We start from the raw sequence: 16932 nt of genomic DNA, 5'->3' as shown, positions 1-16932 counted from the left end.
TGATGCTGCTGCGAATAAGATTTTCATTGTACCTGTACCTCATCCTACTTTGTCCATATGGCAATAAACTCGACTTGACTTACAGGGAGAGATTGAGCAGGCTAGGGCTTTATTCCTTGGCGCGTAGGAGACTGAGGAGTGATCTTACAGAGGTGTGTAAAATCATGAGCGGGCTAGATAGGGTGAATGCACAGTCGTTATCCCGGGCTAAAGCTGCAAAAACATTTAAGGCAACATTTAACGTAACAAAATTCATTCTGAAAATATCTAAAACTTGTCTCCCTTTCCCAGTGCCATTTCTCTCCATTGGAGCTCTTTAGTTTGTGCTAAGTTCTGTCTGACGATATTATCACCAATTTAAGTGCTGGCTGGTGCTGGCCCTTCACTCCGCGAGATCATGCAGCATGAAATGGTTGAGTTGGGTCGGAGTGATTGTCACCTTAGAGATGGGCAGTGGGAGCAGTGGGAAAGATACAGAGTGTAGAATATAGCCCTCAGCTTTGCACCCTGATCTCCCGGTGGCTCAGCACTTTAACTCCCTCTCTCATCCCAGTTTGACCTTTCTGTCATGGGCCCCCCATTGTCATAGTGAGGCCCAGCGCAAATTGGAGGAACAGCATCTCATATTTCACTTGGGCAGTTTACATCCCAGCGGTATGAACATTGACTTCTCTAACTTCAGATAGTTCCTCTGACCCTCTCTTTCCCCTCCCCCTTCCCAATTCTCTCACTGTCTTCCTGTCTCCAACTACATCCTACCTTTGTCCCGCCCCCTCCCCTGACATCAGTCTGGGATGCTGCCTGACCTGCTGAGTTACTCCAGCGTTTTGTGTCTACCTTAAATTCCATAGACAAAGTGCAATGTCCACAATGAGGTAGAGGTGAATCGGGCAGCACCCTAGCTGAGGGGAGGACCATTTAGAAGCCTGATAATAGAGGGGAAGAAGCTGTCCCTGAGTGAGCACTTTCAAGCTTCTGTAGATTCGGCTTTTCCGATGCAGCGTGAGATATAGATGATGGCGGGAAGTCTTTTCAATGTTTCTCAGTGCACGTAGCAATAATAAGCCAAAGCCAATACGAAGAAATGTGATGTCATTCATTTTGACAAGAAAAATTAAGAGATATAAGGTGAACTAAATGGTGCAGTTGTAAGGGAATGATGCAAGGTGGCGTTTCCATCTAGCCATGCTTCAAATGGGTGCTGAGGTGCCCACTCCGATCTCTACCTGACTGGGATCTACCACTTATGCTACCAGCAGTGAGCCTGCCACAGGGCGTAACCACTCTACCCAGCAAGCCCTGCCCCCCTTGAATGCTTGACATTGCATTAAGTCACAGTTCCTGGCTGTCAAATGTGTCAAAAATTGTGTATTTCTGACAACTACAAGCTATTTCTTATTTTAATTGATTAAAAAAATGCAATAGTTAAACTTTAAAGAAATCAACTTCCTCAAAATCATTAATAAGTTAAAACATGTTAAAGTATTAATGATAATTGGGGCGTCACAGTGGTGCAGCAGTAGAGTTGCTGCCTTACAACGCCAGAGACCTGTGTTCGATCCTGACTACGGTTGCTGTCCGTACTGAGTTCTCCTTGCGATTGTGTGGGTTTTCCCTGGGTGCTCCGGTTTCCTCCCACATTCCAAAGATGTACTGGTTTGTAGGTTAATTGGCATCGGTAAAATTGTCCCAGTGTTAGTGTTGGTTGGTGAGCCAATGGGTGTATTTCCGCACTGTTTGTCTAAAGTCTATAATTGCAAAATCATTTAAGGCAGTATTTAAAGTAACAAAATTAATTCTGAAAATATCTAAAACTTGTCTCCCTTTCTCAAAGTCAATTCTCTCCATTGGAGCTCTTTAACTTGTGTTAAGTTCAGTCTGATGCCATTATCACCAGTTTAATGAACATTGAATCTCTAACTTCAGATAGTTCCTCCGTCCCTCTCTTTCCCCTCCCCCTTCCCAGTTCTCCCACTGTCTTCCTGCCTGGAGCTGGAGCTGGCCCTTCACTTTGTGAGATCCTGCAGCATGACATGGTTTAGTTGGGCAGGAGTGATTGTCATATTGAAGATGGTCACGGTTAATTGGGCTGTGGGCACAGCCTTTTAGCTCCTAGTTTCCTGGTTTCCAGGGTGTGGGGAATGGATTATTTCTTTGAGAGTATCCTGCAGGATCACTCTTTAAAGGCCACACCGGAAGAACGTGGGTTAGGCTGGGAATGATCAAATGGTCACCAAGTGAATGGGAGGTACTTTTTTTTTTAAACGTCCAGGGGATGTGGGCTTCACAGGCTGAGCCAACATTTCGCTCCTCGTCCGTAAGGTAGTGGCGAACTGTGAAGTGTGGGTGTACCTGCAATGCTGTGAGGGAGGGAGGCCCTGGCTTTGAGCCGGCTACCGGTGAAGGAACAGTGAGGATGTCCAAGTCAGGATGGCGTGTATTATTTATTTTCTTAGTTTAGAGGCTCAGCACGGAAACAGGCCCATTGGCAGCAACTCTACCTCTGCGCCAATCAAAAATATTTATTCAAATATTAAAATAATATATACAACACAATAAAACCAAAACAGAACCCACCACCAGAATACTATACAAACAAATATACCAATTGAAACTATTATACAATTATATTACAATCCCCATCCAGGATACATCCAATCCCCCGCGGTGCCCAGCGGTCCTGGAAATCCCCCAGGGTGCCCGTGGACAGCGCGCGGTCCCTCTCCAACACCACCCGGGCGCAGATGTAACCCCGGAAAAGGGGTAGGCAGCCGGCTTGGGCAGAGCCCTCTTCTGCCTGGCGCCGTGAGTTACGGATGGCCAGCTTGGCCAGGCCCAGGAGCAACCCAACCAGGACATCTTCGGCCCTACCCTCTCCCCTACGCACAGGGTGTCCAAAGATGAGGACGGTGGGTGAAAAGTGCAGCCAAAAAGCAAGGAGCAGCCCCTTTAGATATTGGAACAGGGGCTGCAACCTCACACACTCCATGTACACGTGGTACACAGACTCTTCCAACCCGCAAAAGTGGCAGGCGGCTGGCGAGTCTGTGAACCGCGCGAGGAACAGGTTGTAGGGGACTCCTCGGTGCAATACCTTCCACCCCAGGTTCCCGATGGAGAGAGGCAGAATCCCTGCGTAGAGGGACCCCCACCACGGGGCCCCCTCGCGACCGGAAGGCTACACCGACCGCCACTTAGTGTCCGGACGGTGGACCAGGGCGAGGAAGTGCAGGGTGTGGAGGAGCAGCCCGTACAGGAGCCACCGTGTATCTTGGAAGGTAACCCCCAAGTGCTGTTTTTTCAATGCTTTTGCTGCCCTGGTCCTGCCAGCTGCCAGAGGCGGTAACGGGTGGAAGGTGCTGTCTAAAGAGTAGTCACTGCATCCTGTAGATGGTACAAACTGCTGTTACTGTGCTGTGGACACTGGGGAGAAGATGAGGGCAGTGCTGAGGCACTGTGCTGCCGCAAGGACTGTAGTTCTATCTGGAACGTGTGACAGTAAAACAACTCTTGACCTAATGAACAGAAGTGGCGACTGCCTGCAATAAAAAGGCTGGTGTTCTTGTTTTGCTTTGCAGTCTGACAGCAACCCTTGCCAGTATTGGAGCGGCCAGCATCCCCAGTGCCGGGCTGGTCACCATGCTGCTGATTCTCACTGCCGTCGGCCTCCCCACACAGGACATCAGCCTCCTTGTTGCCGTGGACTGGCTGCTGTAAGTAAAATCATCCCTGCTGTAAATCCCTTGGGTGAAGCTTCTGCTGTTGTGATTTTAGTCCCAAAGCTTGGGATACCTGAGTTGCAAAGTAAAAAATAAATTGCTGGAATTGATGGGGACCTGAAGTTAAAACAGATAATGCTGGAAAAGAACTCAACGGGTCAGGCAGCAATTGTGGAAAGAGTCAATATTTTGGGTTTTCAGAACTAGGAAAGAGAGAAATGGAAGTTAGTTTTAAGGGGGAGAGAAGGTGCAGGAGGTAGTGGGAGGGGGGTGGCAGTTATAATACAAATGTCTATGATAAGATGTTCAAATACCCGAAAGGGGGCATTGACCAGCACATTATGCTCTTGGTCTCTGAAAAGTGCTGTAAGATGGCATGACCTGTTCGACAAGCTGGACTGGATGAGTGGAGTAAGGCAAACTGAGCCAACATGTATGCAGAGAAGATTTACAAGGATGTTGCCAGGACTCGAGGACCTGAGCTCTAGGGAGAGATTGGGCAAGCTAGGACGTTATTCCTTGGAGCGCAGGAGGCTGAGGGGTGATCTTATAGAGGTGCATATGATCATGAGGGGAATAGATAGGGGAAATGCACACAGTCTTTTACGCAAAGTGGGAGAATCAAGGACCAGAGGACATCGGTTTAAGATGAGAAGCAAAAGATTTAATAGGAACCTGAGGAGGATCTTTTTCACACAGAGGTTAGTGGGTATATGTAGTGAGCTGCCATAGGAGGTAGTTGAGGCAGGTACTGCAACAGCATTTAAAAGACACTTAAAAGGTACATGGATAGGAAAGGTTTAGAGGTTATATGGGCCCAACACGGGGAAATGGGATTATCTTAAATGGGGCATTTGGTCGGCGTGGAAGAAATGGGCCAAAGGCCTTGTTTCATGCAATATAACTATGACTATAATTCAGCAGGACATTAGCTGGATTGGGACTTCAGTTATGGGGGAGAGATTGAACACCCTTGTTTTTTTTCTGGAGTATTTTCTGTTTTAATTTCAGGATTCCATCATTTTCAGCTATTTGTTATTTTCTGTAGGACGCTGCGTGGTGCCCTGATAAAGCACAAAAAGGTTCAGAGAGGCCAGTTAGGTTAGATAGTCAGGATTTTTCCAGGGCACTGGTTTAAGGTGAGAGGAAAAGAGGATCTGAGAAATAAGTAAGAGAGTGGTCTTCACTGGAATGCGCTGCCAGAGAAAGTGATGGAGTCAGATACAAAGAATATGTTTAAGAAGATCGACACAAAATGCTGGAGTAACTCAGCATGGCAGACAGCATCTCTGGATAGAAGGGATGGGTGACATTTTGGGTCGAGACCCTTCTTCAGACTGAATATTTAAGAGACATTTAGACAAATACTTAACTGTCAGGGCACAGAAGGGATACTGTCCTAATGTGGACAGTACAAGAAAGGAGGGAGAGAGAAAACGGGAAATTATAGACCAGTTAGTCTGACATCAGTGGTGGGGAAGATGCTGGAGTCAATTATAAAAGACGAAATTGCGGAGCATTTGGATCGCAGTAACAGGATCGTTCCGAGTCAGCATGGATTTATGAAGGGGAAATCGTGCTTGACTAATCTACTGAAATTTTTTGAGGATGTAACTAGGAAAATTGACAGGGGAGTGCCGGTGGATGTGGTGTACCTCGACTTTCAGAAAGCGTTCGACAAGGTCCCACATAGGAGATTGGTGGGCAAAATTAGAGCACATGGTATTGGAGGTAGGGTACTGACATGGATAGAAAGTTGGTTGACAGACAGAAAGCAAAGAGTGGGGATAAATGGGTCCCTTTCAGAATGGCAGGCAGTGACTAGTGGGGTACCGCAAGGCTCGGTGTTGGGACCGCAGCTATTTACAATATACATCAATGACTTGGATGAAGGGATTAAAAGTACCATTAGCAAATATGCCGATGATACAAAGCTAGGTGGCAGTGTGAACTGTGAGGAAGATGCTATGAGGTTGCAGGGTGACTTGGACAGGTTGTGTGTGTGGGCGGATGCATGGCAGATGCAGTTTAATGTGGATAAGTGTGAGGTTATCCACTTTGGTGGTAAGAATAGGAAGGCAGATTATTATTTGAATGGTGTCAAGTTAGGAAAAGGGGACGTACAACGTGATCTGGGTGTCCTAGTGCATCAGTCACTGAAGCATGCAGGTACAGCAGGCAGTGAAGAAAGCCAATGGAATGTTGGCCTTCATAACAAGAGGAGTTGAGTATAGGAGCAAAGAGGTCCTTCTGCAGTTGTACAGGGCCCTAGTGAGACCGCACCTGGAGTGCTGTGTGCAGTTTTGGTCTCCAAATTTGAGGAAGGATATTCTTGCTATTGAGGGCGTGCAGCGTAGGTTTACTAGGTTAATTCCCGGAATGGCGGGACTGTCATATGTTGAAAGACTGGAGCGACTAGGTTTGTATACACTGGAATTTAGAAGGATGAGAGGGGATCTTATCGAAACGTATAAGATTATTAAGGGGTTGGACATGTTAAAGGCAGGAAACATGTTCCCAATGTTGGGGGAGTCCTGAACCAAGGGCCACAGTTTAAGAATAAGGGGTAGGCCATTTAGAACAGAGATGAGGAAAAACTTTTTTAGTCAGAGAGTTGTGAATCTGTGGAATTCTCTGCCTCAGGGGGCAGTGGAGGCCAATTCTCTGAATACATTCAAGAGAGAGCTGGATAGAGCTCTTAAGGATAGCGGAGTCAGGGGGTATGGGGAGAAAGCAGGAACGGGGTACTGATTGAGAATGATCAGCCATGATTACATTGAATGGCGGTGCTGGCTCGAAGGGCCGAATGGCCTACTCCTGCACCTATTGTCTATTGTCTATTGTCTAAATGTGATTAGTGTAGATGGGCAAAATGGTCGACATGGACACCGAGTGCTGAAGTTGTGTTCTAATCCCAACTCAAACACCAATGCCCATAAAACCTACATCCAAAACTGTTAATCTCCTCAACTACTTCCCCTCCTCAACAACAAATTGGCTAGACACTAATACAATTCAGACACACAGGGACACTCGATGTCCATGGCGAACATTTCAAAGTACATTAGAATCATTAATCCAAGCCTAACTGAGCCCAATCTCCCACGACAGATTGGGCTCAGTTAGATGAGACGTGGCTGCAATGCGACTGGCCCTACCTGTTTCTGACCGTGCTCGGGCCTGGTAGCCATGGTAACCAGAGAGAAAGGCTGACCTTGCCTTTTGCCCGTCGTGTCGCAGGGACAGGATGAGGACCTCGGTGAATGTTGTGGGCGACTCGTTCGGGGCCGGCATCGTCTACCACCTGTCGAGGGAGGAGCTGGCGAACATCGACGCCCAGCATGCCCTGCTCGAGGACGGGAGAATGGCCAAGACATCCTTCATGCACGAAGGCATCAAGACCCACTACGAGAACACCGCGAGCCAGGCCAATTACTCAGACAACTCTGCCCAGCCAGGGGAGGCCAAGGTATATTTGACATACACAGATATCGAGACCTGCATTTAACAGTGCCTGTTTGTGTCCAGCTGTCTTCATTTCCTGCTGTACTGGTCACTGCATACCCCAACAGTCACTGTGGCTAGACATTGGCAGAAGTGGCAAAGGGATGGATACACCATCCCATATTGAACCTTCCCAGAGCTTGGATGCCTGGGTTTGAGGCCACATGACTAAAAGCCTTTTGATAAAGGCCTGTGAATATTTATAGGTGAAATATATTTCGATTGAAGTATTTTTGTGCTGATTTATGTAAATTATGGCACTTAAGTTATGGAGATGTTTTACATTTTTTTTAATGCTGGGGACGTTCCCACAGCAAAGGAAGGAGAGGTCAATTGCAAGAGTGGACGGTAGCTTGGGATTTGGGCCAATTCAACGTTCCCTGTCCCTCGCCTTTGTTCCACAAGGTGTGGGCGGAAGGAGGTGGCCACTCTCCTGCTGAGTCTGAGTGCAGGAGCAATGAGGAGAGGGAGTGGTGTTGGCCACTGGTGGTCCCAAAACACCCAAGGCACAGAGAGACGCCAAACCCATGAGATCGCGGACTGCAGCCGCACCATAGGAAATGGAGGGCACAGTCTAATTGGAGGGTGATGAGGGGGTAGGTGGTAGCGGAGGTGAGGGATGAGGGTGATCAAGGGGGTGGGAGGTGATGGAAGTGTTGACTGACCAGGAGTGGGACATTCAGTGACGGGGTTGGGATGATGAGTAAGAATGGTGATTGTGTTTGGGTTATTGAGGTTGTTGGGTGCTGGGAGTTGGCAGGTAATAGAGGGCGTTGGGTGAGTGGGGATGGGGCACTCTTGTGTTGGAAGTGGAAGATGATCAGAGTGAAGGATGGTGCTGTAGGGTGTTTGGGGACATTCGATGATGAGGTGGGTGAATAGGGGGCATTGGGAGTAGGTGGGGTTGTTGGGGACTGGGGGTGGGGGGGTGGGGGTGATCAGGTGTGGACGTTGATCAGGAAGAAGGGTGATAGGGGTAGACACAAAATGCTGGAGTAACTCAGTAGGACAGGCAGCATCTCTGGATAGAAGGAATGGGTGACGTTTTGGGTCGAGACCCTTCTTCAGATAAGGGGTGTTGGGTGGTAGGGTGTTGGATTCAAAAGGGAACCGATCAGAGGTTGATGGTGGTGGTGGGGGGGGGGGGGGGGGGTGAGCAGATGTGGGTGTGCATCAGGATGCTGGGTGAATGGGGATATTGGGTGATAGAGGATGGTCCATTGAGCGATAGGGTAGAAGGTTGATTGGATATTGAGGGGTTGATCAGGCTGTGGGGCGATTGAGCAAGTTGGGTAATGGGGGAGCGATTGAGGGCAGAGCATTCGGCCGTATAATGTACTGGCGATGAGGCTGCAAAGAATGAGTAGTTGGCGAGGCCTGCAATTGTTGGCCATGTTTTAAGGTGAAGGGGAAAAGATTGAAATGGAATTTGAGGGGTAACTTTTCCACATAAAGGGTGGTGGATGTATGGAACGAGCTGCTCGTGGAGGTAGTTATGGCAGGGAATATCACAACATTTTAGAAACAATTAGACAATTACATGGATAGGACAGGTTTGGAGGGATATGGGCCAAAAGCAGGCAGGTGGAACTAGTATAGATGGGACATGTTGGTCAATGTGGACACATCTGTCTGACTCTATGACTCTGTGTGGTGTGTGGTGCAAGGCTTGTTGTGTGGGTGCTGGACTGCCCGGTGATTTGGATGGGTCGGGCTAGCTTGTCGATCTATTGGGGGCAAGGGACGTGGGAGTTGGTTTGACGCATGGGGTCTGGATGGGAGCTGTAGGACCTGTTGCAAGGGAAGGGTTTGAGCCATGCCTAGCGAAGTGATAACTCTCAGGCCAATCCCAGGCTTTGTGGTGAGGCTCAGAGATAGGAACTGTGTTCTGCAACCCTGGATAATTGGACATGAAGACTCCTTTATCCTGTAAGAAGAGTCCTCTGAAACGATTTGAGACAAGTACAGGCACTGACAAGGGCCCAGTGATTGAGTGGCCTGTCTGTATGAAGCCCTGGTAGCATGCCTGGTCTTTTGGGGTATAGAGACTCTGTACAAATCATGCACATCACATTTGTTCAGCCATTTTGCCTGCAATGTAAGTGGTGTATCCCCACCATATTTTATGTCCATTCATTTCATCCACTGCCTGTCTGTGCGGTATTGATGCATGCACTCTGCTGTAAAGTCTCCTGTCTCTCTGTTCCAGTGGTCCTGGGATAGGGTGTGTGTTTTGGCACCTGAGGAGTGTGTTGATGCTGTACAAGCTGCAGGAGGAGCAGGCTAGAGGAATTCAAAGCCTTTTATTTTGTACATAATTGAACTCAAACCCACCAGCTCACTTTTCCCTTGCAGGGTAGTGCACTCCGTAATGACTGAGGGAGTTTCTGATAGAAGCCCTTACACTTCCCCGACACATCCTCAGAAGAGACGCATGACTTCAGTCAGTAGAACCCACGCTAGTTTAGTTTAGTTTAGTTTAGAGATACAATGCAGAAACAGGCACTTCGGCCCACCGGGTCCACGCCGACCAATGATTCCCCCTCCCCCCCGCACTTACACTATCCTACACACACTAAGGACAATTTACAATTATACCAAGCTAATTAACCTACAAACCTGTACGTCTTTGGAGTGTGGGAGGAAACCGAAGCACCTGGAGAAAACGCAGGCGGTCACAGGGAGAACATACAAACTCCGTACAGGCAGCACCCGCAGTAAGGATTGAACCGGGGTCTCTGGCGCTGTAAGGCGGCAACTCTACCGCTGTTTAGCTTTGCCGCCCAATTTATACATCCCTCCATTCCTAACCAACCATTGGGAGAACGTAAATCTATGAAGATCGGTTGATCCATTATTGGCCATGTTGCACTGTCTGTCCCCCAGGGTCACATTCCCCTCCATAGTCTTCATGTGGAAAGTGCTGTGATAAAGAATAGAAGAAATTGGAGCAGGTGTCCATTTGAACCCTCTAGTCTCCTCCTGCTCCACAATATTCCCCGTTTAGAAGAGGACACAGGTGGCTGAACAGAGTGAATCGTATCGATAGGATGCGGGATTTTATTAAATACTTTGATTTGCCCTTTTTACGGAAAGCTTGGGGCAGTTCTGGTTGTCCCAATGCCAGAAGGATGTGGAGGTTTTGGAGAGGGTGCAGAAGAGGTTGATCCAGAATGGTGCCTAGATTTGGGGGTATTAGCCGCAAGGAGAGGTTGGACAAACTTAAATTATTTTCTCTGGGACGCCAGAGATTGAGGAGAGACCTGAAAGGGGTGTATGAAATTGAGAGCCACAGGTAGGGAAGACATACAGAACATTTTTCCCAGAGTAGAAATGTCAAAGACGAGATTGCATAACCTTCGGGCGAGAGTGTCAAAGTTTAAAGGAGAAGTGCAGGGCAGTTTTTTTTTACTCAGAGGGTGATGGTACCTGTAATATGCTGCCTGGGATGGTGGTGGAGGCAGATACTGGATAGAGCTGGATAGAGCTGGATAGAGCTCTTAAGGATAGCGGAGTGAGGGGGTATGGGGAGAAGGCAGGAACGGGGTACTGATTGAGAGTGATCAGCCATGATCGCATTGAATGGCGGTGCTGGCTCGAAGGGCTGAATGGCCTACTCCTGCACCTATTGTCTATTGTCTATTGTCTATTGTCTATTGATACAATATACAGCATTCAAGAGGCTTTTAATAGGCATACCTAGATCTGACGAGTATGGTGGGACATGGGTCATGTGCAGACAGAGGTGGTTAGTATATCTGGCATCAGATTTGGCTCAGACATTGTAGGCCAAAGAGCTGTTTGTCTCTGTGTTGTATGTTGCATCTCATTCTAACCACCATGTTTCTCGCTGTTTCCCCTTGAGTTAGACTTCCCTCATAATTGCTTCCAGGTGACCAAGGCCACCAATGGCACAGCTGCCGACTACACAATTGTTGAGGAGGAACCTTGGAACCGGGAGAGCTGAGGAGATCGGGGGCACCCTGATCCCGTCACCCGTGAGGTCCAGCCTCTCTCTGTCTGCTCCCCCCCACCCCGGTCTCCCCCATCTCCCCCTGCAACCCCCCCCCCCCCCACCCCACCCCCGAAGCTCGCTTCTACTGAAACCGTCCGCCCGACAGGAAACAAGCAAATAATAACACGTCAAACAAAACAAACAAATCTCTTTCGTACTTTGATGTAAACTGTTGTTAGTGCAAGGTCCGAGTGGAGAGCTAGTGAAGGGAGGGGGGGGGGGGGGGGGGGGGGGGGACGCCTGGGGTTTTACCAGTTACTGCATAGTTCTTTACAGGTTTCCATACGGGAGGAAAGAACCCGGTTCGAAGAAGCAAGTTTGTAAGCACAAGACTGCAAGCACAAGACTGCGGGCACCGTGTTAATGTCTCACTCACCACGACCCTTTGCCCTTCCTGAGAGTAATGTGAGTTGTTTATGTTGTAAGGGAAGACAATGATATTGTTGCACACCCGGGGATTAACCCTCTCCTCTTTGCTCTACTGGTTTTGCCGACTTGTATTGTAATGAAGCACATCGTTTAGACCTAACTGGTTGGCACAGGCCATTCTCAGGGAAGTGATCTGGTTTAATGCGTGACACTACCAATAGTGAGAGCCGTAATGCATTAGTCCAGCGATGTACTCCCCCAGTTCTGTTTCCCCCCTCCCTCCCTCTCTCCCTCTCTCCCTCCCTCCTATCCCTCCCTCTCTCCCTCCCTCTCTCCCTCCCTCTCTCCCTCCATCTCTCCCTCCATCCCTCCCTCTCTCCCTCCCTCTCTCCCTCCCTCCCTCCCTCCCTCTCTCCCTCCCTCTCTCCCTCCCTCCCTCCCTCCATCCCTCCCTCTCTCCCTCCCTCCATCCCTCCCTCTCTCCCTCTCTCCCTCCCTCCCTCTCTCCATCCCTCTCTCCCTCTCTCCCTCCCTCCATCCCTCCCTCTCTCCCTCCCTCTCTCTCTCCCTCCCTCCATCCCTCCCTCTCTCCCTCCCTCTCTCCCTCCCCTCCGGGGACATCCCTCCTCGCACTGTGCTCTGATCGAAGCAGCTAACAGGCAAAGCTGAGCACTTCCTCGTAGATCAAGCTTCAGTGACCCAGGGCAGGGGCCTGTCGTTGGGGGAGAGGGTAGTTGGGCAACCTGCAGTGCCAGCTCCACACTAGCCTGGTTCTTCACTGCCTCGGGACAGTGCAGATCCCCTCCCTGTCCCGAATCCCTCAACCTCACTGGCCCTGGGGGAAGAAGATCCTGAAAGATTCGCACCAGCTTCCTTCATTTTGGGTCCCCTGAGGGGGCCGGGGGGATAACGTTCAATATCCCAGCGGCCAAGATGTTCAGCCGCCCTCTGGCCCAGCCTCGCCTTTACTCCCAACGTTTCCGCATACTCTTCCCACGTCTCCTCGCCTCTCGGGAGACCCTCAAGCACAGGACAGAGTTGGGGCCGACCACGCGAGGAATAGCTGAGGCTCACTCGCCTTTGCCTCAAGCCAAGCAGCTTCTGCGAGGGCCATTGCCGAGGCGGGGAGCTTCAGAGATACTTCTCAGTGGCGCGCCCCATCCTTTGTAAGTCCACATCACCAGCAAGATGGAGTTCTCAGCTGACCCCGTTATCGAGCTCTTCAAACAGCGATCCCGGGCCATGGTGCCAGATCCATGCTGACCCAATATCTTGCATATATCCCCTTCAACCAGGTGCCTAATTCTAATCATCACTTACTTCAACTAAAAGCAGCTTAGGCATCTGACTAATCCACCCCCAGCTACCCAGTTCAAACTAACAACTTTACTAGCTTGAGTTGCCTTGCTAGGTTGGGAGGGTAGGGGTGAGTAGGTGAATTGTTTTGTTACTCGTGAACCCATCCCACTTGACCCCCCCCCCCCCCCCCCATCCCTTGTAAAGACAGCAGCCAACGTGGGTAAATCTGGGGTCTTGACCCAAACGAGGGCAAAGCAGCCATTCTCAGCCGTGTGACTGTTTTGCCTTTGATGGTGTCTGTCAGCGAGTCCACCCGCCACCGGGTAGAATGGTTACTGGGTAAATATTCCCCGTGCACAAGCCGTTGCCCAGACCCTGCCTGAGACGTCAGCAGCATGGACAAGCACAAGTCTTATGTCGAACTTTTCTCACTGCCAGTTCAAATGTCTCAAAGTTCACGAGAGTGCCAAATGATGCCCAATGTCCTGGGGCTCGCTTCGGCCACAGAGGATATTTGGCTCAGGAATGTCTTCCTCTGCCATCCTTGGCAAGTGTAGACACGAGAATCGCAGGCGTAGACACTACCTGGGCATCCTAACCCTCGTGTTCAGGGGATGGGTGAATGTTTATTTAAAAACACCGTTCGCCTTGTATAACAGGCATGCTCCATCGCACTGTGCAATTACATTTCAAAAGCTCTTTGCTGAGAGATTCCACAGATGGAAGAACCTCCCGGATAGCAATCTTTGAAGCAAATTTGAATTGGCTTCAAGGATGCACTTGGTTCATGCTGTTCAGTGTTAACTGGTTTTCTACTTCCTCAGAGTGTCTCCTCGAGCTGTAGTAATACTGTGGACTATTATTAAATTTTGTACTCGTGTCTAATGTAAAACTTGCATGATATTTAGTGCACATACTACTTTGAAGCAATCGGGCGACATTGGATGTTAATTGTTCTTAGTTTTTACGCCATAATTTTTATATGTTCACGTAACTTCTTAACCTCAGCTTTCCAAACTCCCTAAAAGAACTTGGTTTGCCTTTTGATAATTAAAGTTTTGCAGGTGTAGGAATGTGTTTGTGCGTGTGTGTGTGTGTGTGACAGAGAGAGAGAGAGAGAGAGAGAGAGAGAGAGAGAGATTACGCACCGCTAACAGATTGGGAAATGCAGTGCGTTGAAAAGAGAAGAAGTGTGGAGGCTGTGAAATGGTGCCTGGGAAGACCGCCAGGAACCGAGAGGGTTGGAAGATGAGAAGATCGTGTCGGGAGTCATTCCCACAGCCACCGGTAATCCAACAAGTGAGAGGTCCCTTCCCCTGTGGGTCCTTTGATGGAAACCGGGCGGTGGACTGGGGAGGGACCGTATGTTAGCTGAGATTGACCAGTGAAGGTGTTGGTTGCTTAAGTGAGTTGCCAAGAATGAACGGGGCAGCCCAGCCAAGAATAAAATGGAATATTAATACTTTTGGAGCAGGAGGGAGAATGTAATGGAATTAGTAGCAAACTGTCAGATGGGATGAAAAAGTCCGGTAAAGTGTGAAACAGTTGGGAAAAATCTTGCAAACTGCTCTTACACAAGCCAATACTTCCACACAAAGCACACAATTTCCTGATCCCCTCCTCCCCCACTACTCCCAGCGCCCTGTCCCATCACTCCCTTTCCCCAACAAACCCCCCCCCCCCCCATATTTAAGTGGTTAAAAGTAATTTTTAAAATCCCAGATGCTGGAAGTTTTGAAATGGAAGCAACACTCGACAGGCCAGGCAGCATCTATGGAGGGAGAAACTGCTCAAAGATCATTGACCTGAAGTATTAACTCAGCTTCTTTCTCCACAGATGCTGTCTGATCTGCCAACCATGTCCTGCAATAAATTAAAGAGTAAAAACAAATTTGCATGAGATTTCTGTAAGTGATTGAGGTGGGGTTTTGTTTTTTTGTCAGCCCAGAGTTCCAAGACCACTGCAGGCCACAGCTAAAGATGCTTTTCAGAGTTTAAGCTGTGGGCTTGTATTTTCCCCGTTAAGGCGCATAAGGTCCAGGAGTTAAGGTGGACAAGCTCCTGGTGTCAGATGTGCGGCAGAATAACTATAGGAGCAGTTTCCCTGGCCACCACCCGTATCCTTCAGGTGCTGATGTACAGTGAGTGAAGAGTTTGCAGATATATATCTGCTTCAAAGACAAATGATGTGATGCTTCCAGCCTTTCATGCAATCTGCATTCTTACAATTCTGAGTGAGCGCCAGAGGTTGGCGGCTCTGCTTTTATTCCACTGTGTCCTTGTGTTGTGGTGGTCCCAGGACCCCTGCAGAGCAGCGCGGCCCTGTGTCCAAGCTCCAACCCACCTCACTTCAACCCCTCTCTGAACCCAATTATTTATTGGCTGGTCACCCGTCTACTCCACAGCCAGTTAGCCAGTCCCGACGTGATAGCTGGAGGCAAAGTGAGGGCAATCTCCATCTGAGGAACTGTGTAGGAAGATGGGGGTGGGGCTCCCATCCTGGATCAGCTTCTCCCAGCAGTGTGTGTGTACAATGGAGGGGCGGAGGAGTCAAATGGTGAACTGCACCAGCTGCCCTGCTGTATCTACTTTCTGTTCTGTGTATGGAGGAACTGCAGATGCTGCTTCAAACCGAAGATGAACACAAAAGGCTGGAGTAACTCAGTGGGACAGACAGGCAGCATCTCTGGAGATGCTGCATGCCCCTCTGAGTTACACCAGTTGTGTCCTTCTTCTTTCTGTTTTTCCGCGATTAGGGCATTTATTTTCAGGGCAAGTTAGGTTGGGTTCCCTCTATCACACCGAAGCTGTAAGAGGTTTCTGTCCGTTTGCCAGCGTGTATCCATCCGTGAGTTAAAGCCGCACTAGGGGACAGGACGAGCAGCCCATCGACCACAGGGTTCAGGTTAGGGTTAAAGTGAGATTGGTGTTGTGTGTGCGAGTGATGTGGTGATCTGAGCCTGGTGCCAGCAGAGGAAGTCACCCCACTGTTTGAACTGAGCACGGGCAGAATTATTTCTTGGCACACTAAGGTGGGACATAACGGGTCAAAGCATCAGGCGGCTCCTTCAGTGACTGGCCGGTCAGTGCACAATCAGTGCTGGGCTTTGGGGACACTCTGTTGGTTTGTACCAAGGTGGGGACCAGTCCCGCAAATGCCTTTTCCACCTCTGCAATGACTGCAATGATGTTAGATATCCGACCAAATGGGCCCAACTCTGCTCTATAAGATCAGGGGTTGGGTTGATGTCTAAGTGATCTGTAGCAGGCGTGGTTGGAACTAACTTGTGTGGGAAGGAACTGCAGATGCAGGTTTAAACCGAAGACAGGCACAAAATGCTGGAGCGACTCGGCGGGACAGGCAGCCTCCCTGGAGAGAAGGAAAGGGTAACATTTCGGGTCGAGACCCTTCTTCAGACTGAAGTCAGGGGAGAGGGGGATACAGAGATAAGGAAGTGTAAGGTGTGAAAACGAGACAAAGGGGATGAGGCTCAATGAAAATGTGGAATGGATCATTGTTAGCAGGGAGAAGTTAACAAAGCAAACAGGGGGTAAAATGTACTCGGAGATCACAGTTGGAATTGACTTCCTCTGCTCAGATCTGCATGCAGATAAGCATCTCTATCTTTCATTGTTTTATATGGAAGGTTTTCTGATCTTTTCTACTCTGTTGACCTTTGTGGAAATGCTGTTGAGATTCTTATGTATAAACCTGCATTCTTTATATATCGAAGGGCAGAGACACAATTGGTTTATTTCACCCTGTGATGTATTTTTGGTGTTATATAATTTTACAGAAAGTCTAATAAATGTTTATTGGTACCTCGGTTTCAAACATGTGATTGGGTATTTTTTTTCTTCCTTTGACCTGTTCTCGCGACGCATTGCTTAGATCCATTGCTCAATCCATCTGAGGATAGAATCAAAACCAAAATAAGCTGCAGATGCTGGAAATCTGAAATAAAAACAGGGAAAACCAGAACCATTCAGCAGGCCAGGCAGCATCTGTGGAGAGGGAGAAATGGT

The 16932-nt window shown here is 48.9% G+C and overlaps 1 protein-coding gene across 7 annotated transcripts in view; it reads left to right on the top strand.

The window, feature by feature from the left end:
* Positions 1–16741, top strand: part of LOC144602230 (excitatory amino acid transporter 2-like) — a 98303-nt gene extending 81562 nt beyond the window's left edge. For 6 of the 7 annotated variants that reach the window (XM_078415067.1, XM_078415069.1, XM_078415071.1 and 3 more), the window contains exons 9-11: positions 3579–3713; positions 6960–7188; positions 11116–11480. In XM_078415067.1, the coding sequence (XP_078271193.1) occupies positions 3579–3713; positions 6960–7188; positions 11116–11190 (439 nt within the window). In that variant the 3' untranslated portion in view covers positions 11191–11480. Of the gene's footprint in view, positions 1–3578; positions 3714–6959; positions 7189–11115; positions 11481–11514 lie in introns of those variants that run through there. The other variant, XM_078415064.1, reaches the window with a different exon arrangement.
* The last annotated feature ends 191 nt before the right edge of the window (positions 16742–16932 follow it).

The sequence above is a fragment of the Rhinoraja longicauda genome, chromosome 18 (assembly GCF_053455715.1).
Source record: "Rhinoraja longicauda isolate Sanriku21f chromosome 18, sRhiLon1.1, whole genome shotgun sequence".
Lineage (NCBI taxonomy): Eukaryota > Metazoa > Chordata > Chondrichthyes > Rajiformes > Arhynchobatidae > Rhinoraja > Rhinoraja longicauda.
This window is presented reverse-complemented; position numbering and strand designations above follow the sequence as displayed.